The 11,452-nt window shown below is 36.9% G+C and overlaps 1 protein-coding gene across 1 annotated transcript; it reads left to right on the top strand.

Moving 5' to 3' along the window:
* The first annotated feature begins 8,828 nt into the window (after positions 1 to 8,828).
* LOC112198311 (60S ribosomal protein L23) lies at positions 8,829 to 11,320 on the top strand. Its single transcript, XM_024339410.2, has 4 exons — positions 8,829 to 8,981; positions 9,064 to 9,348; positions 10,885 to 10,926; positions 11,053 to 11,320. Exons 1-4 carry the CDS (start codon positions 8,969 to 8,971, stop codon positions 11,133 to 11,135), a joined length of 423 nt encoding a protein of 140 aa, XP_024195178.1. The 5' UTR covers positions 8,829 to 8,968; the 3' UTR covers positions 11,136 to 11,320.
* The last annotated feature ends 132 nt before the right edge of the window (positions 11,321 to 11,452 follow it).

Here is an 11,452-nt window from a genome sequence, read left to right as displayed (position 1 = left end):
AGTCATCAATACAAATACCTGGAACATCTTTCCTTATAACGAGTAAATACTGATGCCCTGAAACCATCCGAGTTAATATACACTCGCTCCATAGAGTTATATATTACATAAATTTACGAATTAAATTGTCATCACAAAATAAAGCGTAAATGCTCCTCAGAGCTTACTACATAGCAGAAGTCATAACAATGGCAAAGCCAACAAAATTTGCTTCCTAACCGTTCAGCTGCCTGTAGCTACCTCAGCTTCAGCCACGATTTTCCTGACCTGCAGGATTAACCCCTACACCAAAAGAATGGTGCACCGGGTTTCCACACAAGAAAACCCGGTAAGCTTATGAAAGCTCGTATGAGTAACTCATGAACATCAATCAACAACTCACACACATTAGCTAAAGGAAACCATGCAACCATGATTCCTTCTAACACTCCAAAACCTTTCCATCTAAAGGGAAACATAAATCACCGCTGTGACAATGTTCTATTTGCTAACTTAACCATCAAGAAGCAATTCAAGTCTCATCTAGACAATAAAAGAAGAATACTCAAGGAATTCTCCTTTAACTACATACTTATAAGTCTCCAGCAACCTCGACCGTTACTCCCATAATCTATAATGGCAGACAGACTGTCGCCCTATTGAAATCGTAACCACTCGTCCGACTACGGACGTGATTACCTATTTCCTGCCTTGGTCACCATCTATGACCTGTCATCATCTGTGACATGTGGTTTCAGACCCCGTCTGGTCTCAAATCAACATTTAGGTCACCATCTGTGCTCTATCACCATCTGTGCCCTGTCACCATCTGTGACACATGATCTTCAGACCCCGTCTGGTCATGAAATCAAACGTCAAGGTCACCGTCTGCAACCTATCACCATCTGTGATATGAAATCTTCTTAGACCCTATCTGGTCTTAAAGCTAAACGTTAAATAAGTCGCAACCGACCTAAAAACGTTACAACATCTAGCTTCGGCTTTCCTAACCCCTGCTCACCATCTGTGACTCTTGGTACAAGGACCAATACATTTAAAATGAGTCACGCTTGACTCAAAAATGTAACATCAAGCTCAATACTTTTCAAACAATAGAAAACATCTTTTTCCACAATATTGTTTCCTGAAAAGCCACATTCAACAATAATATGAACATCATCATGCATATTATTATTCATCACAATCATCCATAATGATATATACATTTCACGTAAATATATATATATGTAGACATTCGCTCAGGAATGCCTACTAGTACCAACTATAGTTTGCAGTTAAATAATTAAGGCCAAAATGATAATGGTAATTCTGTTCATAAAGAACCTTGTGAGATTACTCACCTCGAACTCCTGCTGCGTCTTCAACAAAACACAAAGCCTCCAATTCACAAATAATCGCCCACTGTACTTCGTCAAGCACCTATTCACATACGTTTCCAATTTAGTGACGATTCACATTTGATTTAAGTTCGAAACCCCCTGTTTTGAACTAAAACCCCAAAGTGGCGCCAACCAGGGCAAAACCACATTCGAGACCTCCCAAAGTCTCCGGAATACGCCCACAATCGATGTGACCAAACCACAAGTCGATCGGACGCTCGAATCCTCACGGATCAAATAAATCGATCGGTATGAAACTGTAAAAATCATAACAATTTCATACGAACTCCAAAATTTGCATATTATATATCGAAACGCTCGTATCAACGACTAGAACATATATAATACCACAAACAGTCCCATACATGGCCGGAACGCCACCACAGGTGGTGGCGCACCGCCGCCGGCCAAAACTCAATATTTCACAAAACTCCCAACATCAAAAAGCTTCATCTAAGCATGCTTGTGAACTTTCATAACTGGATCGAAGTCAGAAAACAAGCTTAAGGGATCGAAAACTACCTCACAAACTTTGAACAGTAATCCCAACTGAGTTGAACCGATTTCCACGTAAATCGATCGAAACAAACACCATAGATCGACTCAAACGACCACCACGAAGCCAAAGAAGGAAACTTGAAGCCTTGACGTCGCCGGAACTGTGTTTTCCGGTCGGGTTCGAAAACTCCAAGCTGCACCGCCTTGCTGCGCCGTGCACGGTGGTTTTTGTCACAAGAGGATGCCACAGAGACGACCAGAAGGAGGAGACGAGTCGTTCTGTGCAGGTTTCAAGGCTAGAGGTCGCCGGAGATCGCCGAAAAAGCCGGGTCAGATCGACCGGGTCCGGGTCGGGTCAGTCTGAAAGTTTCATTTCTGAAGGAGTCGACCGAGAGAGAAGAAAGAGCTTCCGGAAAAGGAAAGGGAAAAATGAAAATAATTTCAGATTTTCCCTATATATACTAAAATGGAAACTTCTTCCATTAGCCATAACTTCCTCATACGAACTCCGATTGACGCGTTCCGCATGTCCACGAACTTGTATCGACGCGCTCTACAACTTTCATGAAGGAAGTTTTCCGAGAATCTCAACATATAAAAAGTCAAACTTCACACGACCCCCTAAACTGTGAAATTCGAATAATTATACGTACAAAAACTATTCCACTTCACATACAACCTACGAATAAAGTACAATAACAAATATTCGTACAACTGGTCCATTATTAATTACCAAATTTAAATAACAGAAAACCAGGTCATCACATACCAGGGGGAGCAAATTTAAACCTTCTTTTGCATTAAATTTATTATTTCTTAATTAGTTATTAGTTTGTTTGTATGCTTTGTGTATAAATGTGTGTTAGCTCTTCTTCTCCATGCTTAGACTTTTTCATTGAAATTGCTTTCAAGAAAATACTTTGTAACATTGGGGACAATGTTAAGTTCAAGTGTGGGGGGAATGTGTGTTAGTGTTTAATATTGTGTGCTAGTGTTCAATATTCAAAAAAAAAATTAGTCTTTTCGTTTCTAGTACTTTTTGTATTTTTTTTAGGTTCCTTCCAATACCAATGATGAACTTGAGCTTAATATAAATATGGGCTAGAAAGCATGGTTGGGTCTCATGAACTTTATTTTTCAAAATAAATCATTATGGATCAAGTGTTTGATTTCATTTTTATCCATATTTGTCATATCAATATATTGAGTTAGAGAAGCATAGTGAGACTTGTGGGAGCTATTACATGTCATGTTGTGAGTACTTGAGCTTAATTGAAGTGCATGCATAGTTCTAAGCACTTATTTCTTCATGAGTGAACATCTTATTTGCTTTGCATCTCTAGAACTTGCTTCATATCTTTCGAAACTCTGTCTCAATTTTACATCTTGAAAATGATTTAGGCAATTAGGAATCCACCATGGCCAAATGAGTATGTCCCAAAAAGATTGAATATCCTTAGATTGCCATTTGAGCCTTTATGTTAGCCTTTCAATTCTTCATACCATAAATGTCTACCCTTAACTTAAACACTTGCCTTACCCTTTCAAGTTTTCTTAATGAGCAATACGAGATTGTTTATGTCATGATGCTAAAAGAAACAAGTTTGGGGATACTCGAGAAAGAATAAGTGTAGTGGTGTTCTTCGTTTTGCAATTTTACTTCTTTTTAGTGAAAAAACAAAAACAAAAACAAAAAAAAAATCTCAAAATAATGTTATTTCAATTCAATAATTAGTTTTTGTTTAAGTTTGGGGGAGTGGTTTGAGAAAGTGAAAAGTTTGAGCATCTTTAGTTCTTAAGTTTTTAATCTCAAAAAGATGGTTGCTTATTAAGTTGCTTGAAAATTGTTATTCCATTCCATTTCATTTCTTTAACCCCTCACCCTAAGCCTCATTGCATCCAATAAAAGCCCTTCATCCAAGATGTGATTTTGTTGATAAGTGGAGATAAGATTGAAGAGCAAGCATATGGCGATATTGCATAAGATTGTTTTGAGTGTAGAATAGTTAACCCCTAAACATTTGTGTGAAAAATAGAGTGAATATCTTGTGAGTTTATGTTTAACATGATTTGACATGCATTCTCAATGTCAGTACGTTGAAATGACAAATTAAAGACATGCTACACATTTCAAAACGCAAGCATTTGATCCATGATCCATGAAGCTTTAAGACTTAACTTGATTTCCATGTCCTATTTATATTGTGTTCTTTGAGGAAATTGTTGGAAGGATTAGATAGTTGTTGTAGTGTCGGATTTGGGTTACTTTGCTTGAGGACAAGCAAAGTTCAAGTTTGGGGGTATTTGTTGGATCATAATTCATATATATATATATATATATATATATATTTATCCCCTAAAACATGGAAATTACTTGTTCTAAAGTCCAATTTAATGTTGACTAATCCAATTTCATTATTTCTCTAACTTGTATTTTTGCTTAACCTTTGTGTTTATGTTTATACACACACACACACAAGGGTTCTTGGTTGCGGACCTCCGTACCTAAGGATTAGGCACGGACGTCCGCACCTGAGAATATCTCTCTCTCTCTATATATATATATATTTATTTATTTATTATGTTTTCCTTATCATGTTAGGAAATGATGGAGAAGAATGGAAATGCACTAAAAAGTCAACTTTAGCACATTTTCTTACTCTGGCTAGGAGAAAGTGAGCTAGACAAGAAATAAGGGGTGACAGCCTGATCAAACAAACTCTAAATGAGTTGAAAATTTTCAGATCCATTCTAGACATCCTAAGAATCATTTCTTATGAAGAGTAAAGAGCTAGTTCAGAGTGTAAGGTCTTCAAAAGATCAGTACAAGTTTCTGACTAAAAGATGAAAAACTGGTAACACCGGACCTGTACCGATTCCGGTAGCATTTCTGGTCAAACCACAGCGAATTAAGCTCTAAAATTTTATCAGGATGATCTACAGTTATCAAGGAACATTTGGTATGAAGAAGTTCAAGGCTAATTCTGATGTCTCGATGGAGATTCAATTGAAGGAAGCTTCAGAAGCAGAAAACAAAGTCAAAACATGGCAGTTTGGCCTAGAACCTTCTTTGGACGGATTTCTTGAGCATTTTTGGAAGGTTTATGATGCTGAAATTATCAAGGAGATCCCTAGAAGAATCCTACAAGATTATAACAAGATTAGTCCATCATATTATCTTTTGGATAATAGGCATCCCTATGCATATTCTCTCCTTTGGTTGCCAAATTGACTTTGGTGACCCAAAACCACCCCAACACTCTTCATTTTCATGTTTTCCCATGCACAATAAAGAGATTAGCTGCTCCTCTCTTCTCGTTAGGCATCTTTTTCTACTCTACACTCTGATAGCTCATCATTATTTCCCTCTTTTTCTCCATCTCTTCCATAATCATTTCCCTTAATTTTAGGATATATTACCACTCTCATACTCCACCTCCAAGCTTCTTTCAATGCTTGAGCTGCTCCTTTTGCTTCCATTCATCATTTTACTCCTCTTTCTCTTCTCTATATAAGCATCCCTTCATCGCACTCTTAAGACACCACCCATACCACTCCATAATATCTTTTTCTCTCTATATTCTCTACACAATCCACTATCATCTCCTCCAAAAAACCTCCATCATCACTACCATCAATTCATAACCTCCATTACCATCACCACAACCTTCATCATCTTTTCCATCAACCCATTCCATTTCATAGACAAAAAGCTTCATCACTCCACCATTTCACCACTCGATCATCTCTACATCTCATATTCCATCATCAACCTTTAAAGAAGAAGGAGAGGAGTCTAGCCTTGAGGAATCATCATCACCATTACCATTTTCACCATGTCAATGCTTTCATGAGTTCATTTACACCATCCTTAACTTGATTATCACTAATCCCTTCTCTATCCCTACTTTTTAGTTTGATATTCATAAACATGTTGAAGCTTATGTATTTGATTATGAGTGAGTAGTTAATTTGTTGGGGCTAGGGTTGAAAGCCCTAACCAAACTTGTAATGAATTGATGTTTAAGTCTTATTTGATGCATTTTCCATGATCATCTTCACATGCTAATTCAAGAAGTGGATGCTTGTATTTCAATACTTTGCATTTGTCATTACATAAACAATGTTTAGAGAGTAGCTAGCTTTAAACATTAATAGCATGATAGCACACCAGGTGTGTATGTGAGGGTAGTGAGTTAAAATCGCCTAGACCTAGGATTGGTTTGCTTGCTTGATTATCTAAACTCAAACCTTTATGCATCTAGGAGCAAGGAATTGATACTTATCCGGTAATATAACTTGTTCTTGGGTAGTTAGTTTTGCACTTATCCAGTGGGAATTGATAAAATCAAAGGAGTTTAGGCCTTCTAAGAGGGTAATTGGATACTTGGGATTGTTTTACTTATAGTTTGAACATCAATGCATGCAAGGGAGGCTATGGTGAACAACCTAAATCTCTAACTTCCATCCAATCTATCACATCTAGTTTAGCATAGCTTAGTTTACATTTCAAGTTTTTATTGTGTGTTAATTTGAGTTTACACCATCTCCAAAGCCAAAAAATCAAACCACTCACCATCTTGCATATATTGATCATGAACTTTGGTTCACTTGTGAGCCCTTGTTTATGACTTGTACATTTGCATATTCATCTAGCATACTTTAGGTTTTCCTTAGCTAGAGTGGGTTTTCCAATCCCTTGGGTACGATATCCCCTACTCATAATCCCCTACACTATAAATTGGCCCTTATACTTGAGGGTGGCTATTTAGCTAACACATGACACATGTCATATCATCAGTTTCTTAATTTGGGATTTCTATTGATATGGATTTCCTTGTTGGATATAAATAAATTTCATGTTTTTTTAAGAATTAAGAAAACTTATATTAATTAAAAGTCTCAATTAAACAAAATACCAAATTAATTTAGAAAGGGAATAGATGCAGTTGTTCTACCAATTTGGCTCTCTGCAACCTTGATACCTAGATCAAAATATATATTAGAAAAAAAGCAATTCCCACATGAAAGATTATAACTGGGTCTTTGATGTTTGAGTTTTGAATTGATCTATGCGAGCTTTCTTAATGTCTTTCTTTATTTCTTTCTTACCTAAAGTTTTTGCAAGGTTGCTGAGGCCTTGAAACCATGGCTTATTCCGGTCGTTATTGGATAAATAGAACTGAGCAGGGATGAGGTCAACTAGCTTGTCCGTAAATTGAAAATGCTGATGGATAATAGACTTTAAATAAAGAATTGGATAAGAATCAATGGTCTCCCTGTCCGTTTTATTTGTCATCCTTTTCCCCATTTGAGCAAGATGAAAGCCAATGAATAATATTGGTTGCTCTTCACGAGAAGCAGTGTAATTTTATTTGTAATTGCTTTGATTTTTGTAAAACATTAGGATTTTGATAATATACAAAATATTTTCTCAAAAACATTCTATTTTTAAATTGAAAATAAATAAATCCATGTCATTGAAATTTATGGAATGATATTGATGAAATGGTGTATGCCACATCATTTGGTACTCAATTTTGGTATAAATATTTGGTGTCTCAAGCATTTTCCTTTCCTAAGCTAGCTGCTAACAAGAGAAATCTTCTTACATTGAAAGCTTATTTTATTTCATAAATCAATGAAAGCAATCTCAAAACAGAAGCCTTGCTCTCAATTTAGCAAAATGTGATCCTTATGCTGGCCTCATTCGCTTGATCTCAGCATCTTTATGAACTTCTCGGAGCGTTTGTACATAAGCTACACATGAGAAAACGGTATTGAAAAACCCCAAGAAAATAATGTTTAACAAAACTTGAAAATCTTCAGGCAATTCAACCAGGAGAATTGGGTATTAGAATTAGACCTGAATAAGTTTGATGCTACTAATTGAAACTAAGATGAATGTTGTGGATTCAGCTGCGTATAACTATAAATAAAACATAATAAATCATTATTATAGTCAAAGTTGCTAAGGTTTTACATCTAGCTATGCAGTCTTACAAATTCCAAAACAGTCACTGCTGCTTCGAAATTGATGCATAGTTAGATGACCAGTGTTCCAATGGGCAGACAATGCACAAATAATCTGAATATAGGAGAAAAATATTGTGAATGATGTTAGGTATTTTGGAGAATGATAGTAACATTTCAGTTTGTCGGCAACAATTCTTCATTGTGGGGCAGTAGCTTTTTGAATGATGGAAATGATTTATCTAACGAATGACAATAACTTTCATAAATAATGAGAGTGGCTTTTTGGTTCATTAACAATAGCTTTTTGGTTATTTGACAGTAACTTTTTCATTCATTGCTAATAGCTTTTCAATTAACGACGATGACTGTTTTGATATAGTGGCATTTTCATAAATAATGAAAAAAAATGAGGAGGTATTTTTGTAAATATTATTATTTCTTTTATTATTTTTTAGTGGCTTTATGAGGGATAAAAATATATGGTGACTTAATTAATCACATAAATTTTAAAATGACACTTTTTTTTATAGGGAGTGAGGTAGCAAGCTACCTCGATTATGTTAGCGAGTTAGTAACGGACTCACCCAATCAGTATTCGGACCAAGGTTCACGAGAGTATCCCAACAAAGCTAAACTAATCTCCCGTCTTAGGCGCACAAACCCGAAGACCCCACAAAACTGCTGGCCACAAGATGGTGAGAGTTGGGACCAACCTTACTATATTAGGTGGTTTAAAAATGACATATATATATTATATATATTTTTTCCCTATAATTTTGAAAAGTAAATTGCGATTAACTATAACATTGAGTTTGATTCAAAAAAAAAAAAAAACTATAACATTGAGACACTTCCAAGTATGCATTTGATTTGGGCCTCAAATTCCAATTCAGATAGTTTGTTTTCATAAACCCCAATAAAACATTGGAAGGAAGCGTCACCGAAAACTCACCAAGCCCAGTCCTTCTTCCGTAAATTCAAGAAAAAATCCTGGAGTGAATTGGAATTTGACATTCTTCGACCTCGCTGAAAACCCTAGGCCGCCGTCTATATATGTATCTCTAAAACCCTAATTGCTCCTCAGTCTCTCGTTTCGAGCAGCAGCCCCCCCCAAAATGTCGAAGCGAGGTCAGTCCCCCTCCTCCTCCTCCCTTTATCCTCCTTCTCCTTCTTCTCTTCATTTTTGATTTTGATGTTTGGGTTTGTGTAGGACGCGGAGGATCGGCTGGGAACAAGTTCAGGATGTCACTGGGTCTACCGGTGGCGGCGACGGTGAACTGTGCTGACAATACAGGGGCGAAGAACCTGTACATCATCTCAGTGAAGGGAATCAAGGGTCGTCTGAATCGGTTGCCGTCTGCTTGCGTCGGTGACATGGTCATGGCCACTGTCAAGAAGGGTAAGCCTGATTTGAGGAAGAAGGTCCTCCCGGCTGTCATTGTCAGGCAGCGCAAGCCCTGGCGCCGAAAGGATGGTGTCTTCATGTACTTTGAAGGTCAGTCAGTAGCTTTTACTTGGCTGTGTAGTAGCTTTTACTTGGCTGTGTAGTAGCTTTTACCGAAATGCTTTGGTTGATTTGCCGAAATGCCGAGTGTGTTTTTATGTGATTTGGTTGATTAGAGTATAGATCATAAGCATATTCTGAAGCTAGAATCCTTTGTTAGCTGTCGATTTTTAGCTGTGTATAATCTAAGAAAACAATGCTGGTTCAGCAGTGTTGATTGTGTGCATATCTCCTTTATTGTAGTTATGTACCTGAGACCAGCTACATTAATATTCGAAGAATATTAATTGAGTGGGTTCTCTTCTGTATAGAATTTTGCTTTTCGCGATTTGATACATGTTAGTTTCCATTACACGTGTGGTTAGATGAGTCTTCTTTCACTTTTGACACACTTTGTGGTGGTTGATCAAAATTGAAACTTTATTGGTTTTTGTTCGGTGTGTCTCGGTGGTTGAGTGAAATGACCAGGCATAAGTCAGGTATCCTCCTTATGTTGTGGTTGATGCGGTTACGAGTCTTGAAAAATGATAATAGTGCCCATCGTTACAGGTGTGCTTGCTCTTATGCTCACATCTGCTCCATTTGGGCTTTACATTTCCCGTAGGTACAATGTTTTGAATTTTTATGTAGTTTCTGGTCTGTGCTTTGTTTTTGTTGTCCAACTAGCTGTGTTAAGTTGAACCGCTGAAAAGATTTTGTTGTAACCAGACACAAGTCAGGTATCCTCCTTATCTAGTGGTTGATGCAGTTACGCGTCTGGAAAAAGGATAGTGTTCATCGTTGCAGGAGTGCTTCTGCTTTTATGCTCACCTCTGCTCCATTTGGACACGACATATCTGTTTAGGCATGAAATAGTTGTTTTAATGGTTATTGTTATGACTGATTAGTATGCGGCCAAATGCTTGTTTCTTTTGTTTGTTTAGAGTGACTGTAAAGTAGCTATAAGATACCAGATTAAGTCAAGTATCCTCATTTTCTTGTGGTTGATACGGTTACAAATCTGGAAAATTGATAGTGCCCATCGTTACAGGTGTAATTTTGCTTTACATGCTCACATCTGTTACATCTGGTCCCAACATATTCTTTAGGTACCCAAAACATTGCACATTCCATAACTGTACCTATGGTCATGTGTTGAGTGAGGATGCCAGTTGTCATTGTGTCTGGAAGATTTCTATGCAGTAAAATGCTTGTTTATGTCGTGCTTATTTCAATTGCGAGACGATTACCAGATTAAGTCAAGTATCCTCATTATCTGGTGGTTGATACGGTTACAAATCTGGAAAACTGATAGTGCCCATCGTTACAGGTGTGATTTTGCTTTACATGCCTCATCTGTTACATCTGGTCCCAACATATTCTTTAGGCATCTCAACGGTGTATACATTTGTATAAGTTAGCTCTCGTTGGGTTGTTTTGCTCAGTCTGTCAAATTGACATAGATGCTTGCAGCATTGTATTGTATGGATAATCTTTCATTTATACTTATTGTTCATTACTTATTTTGCTTCTGTTCTTCATTTGCAGATAATGCTGGTGTTATTGTCAATCCAAAGGGAGAAATGAAAGGTACAGCTCATTATTTAACTTGCATAATCTTTCTTTCTTTCTGAACTTTTATCCATTTCAAAATCTTTAGGCTTTACTAGACTAGATTAGTCACCCTATCTAATTGGTTGCTTTTTGTTTTCTTAGGGTCTGCAATTACTGGTCCTATTGGGAAGGAGTGTGCTGATCTATGGCCAAGGATTGCCAGTGCTGCTAATGCTATTGTTTAAGTGAGACCGTCTTGGCGTCTCCATCTCTCTGCACAAGACAGATTTTGGTGTTGTCCGTTTTTTGTTTGATAATAGACATCCCCCAAATTTGACAGAGTTTTGTTTCATGGGTATTATATTTTGTGTAAGCTTGAAAAGATGTTTTGCTCTGGTTAGTTATCTGAATGGAGTAGACTTGGAATTAAGATTTATTTTTTTTAATTTTTTTTTCATGGTTGGTTCATATCTAAACGTGGGGAAGTTCTTCTAATTCTTGGGTGTTTTCTTCAAAATGAATCAAAAGTCCCTAATCAGTTCTAAAGATGCATGGTTAGTTA

The sequence above is a fragment of the Rosa chinensis genome, chromosome 4, assembly GCF_002994745.2.
Source record: "Rosa chinensis cultivar Old Blush chromosome 4, RchiOBHm-V2, whole genome shotgun sequence".
Lineage (NCBI taxonomy): Eukaryota > Viridiplantae > Streptophyta > Magnoliopsida > Rosales > Rosaceae > Rosa > Rosa chinensis.
The sequence above is the reverse complement of the archived record's forward strand: the minus strand, read 5'-3'. Positions and strand labels throughout refer to the sequence as shown.

Coding starts and splice junctions, on each gene's coding strand:
- LOC112198311 (XM_024339410.2), top strand. Junction 9,349..10,884: donor TGTCTTCATGTACTTTGAAG/GTCAGTCAGTAG, acceptor CTTCATTTGCAG/ATAATGCTGGTGTTATTGTC. Junction 10,927..11,052: donor TCCAAAGGGAGAAATGAAAG/GTACAGCTCATT, acceptor TTGTTTTCTTAG/GGTCTGCAATTACTGGTCCT.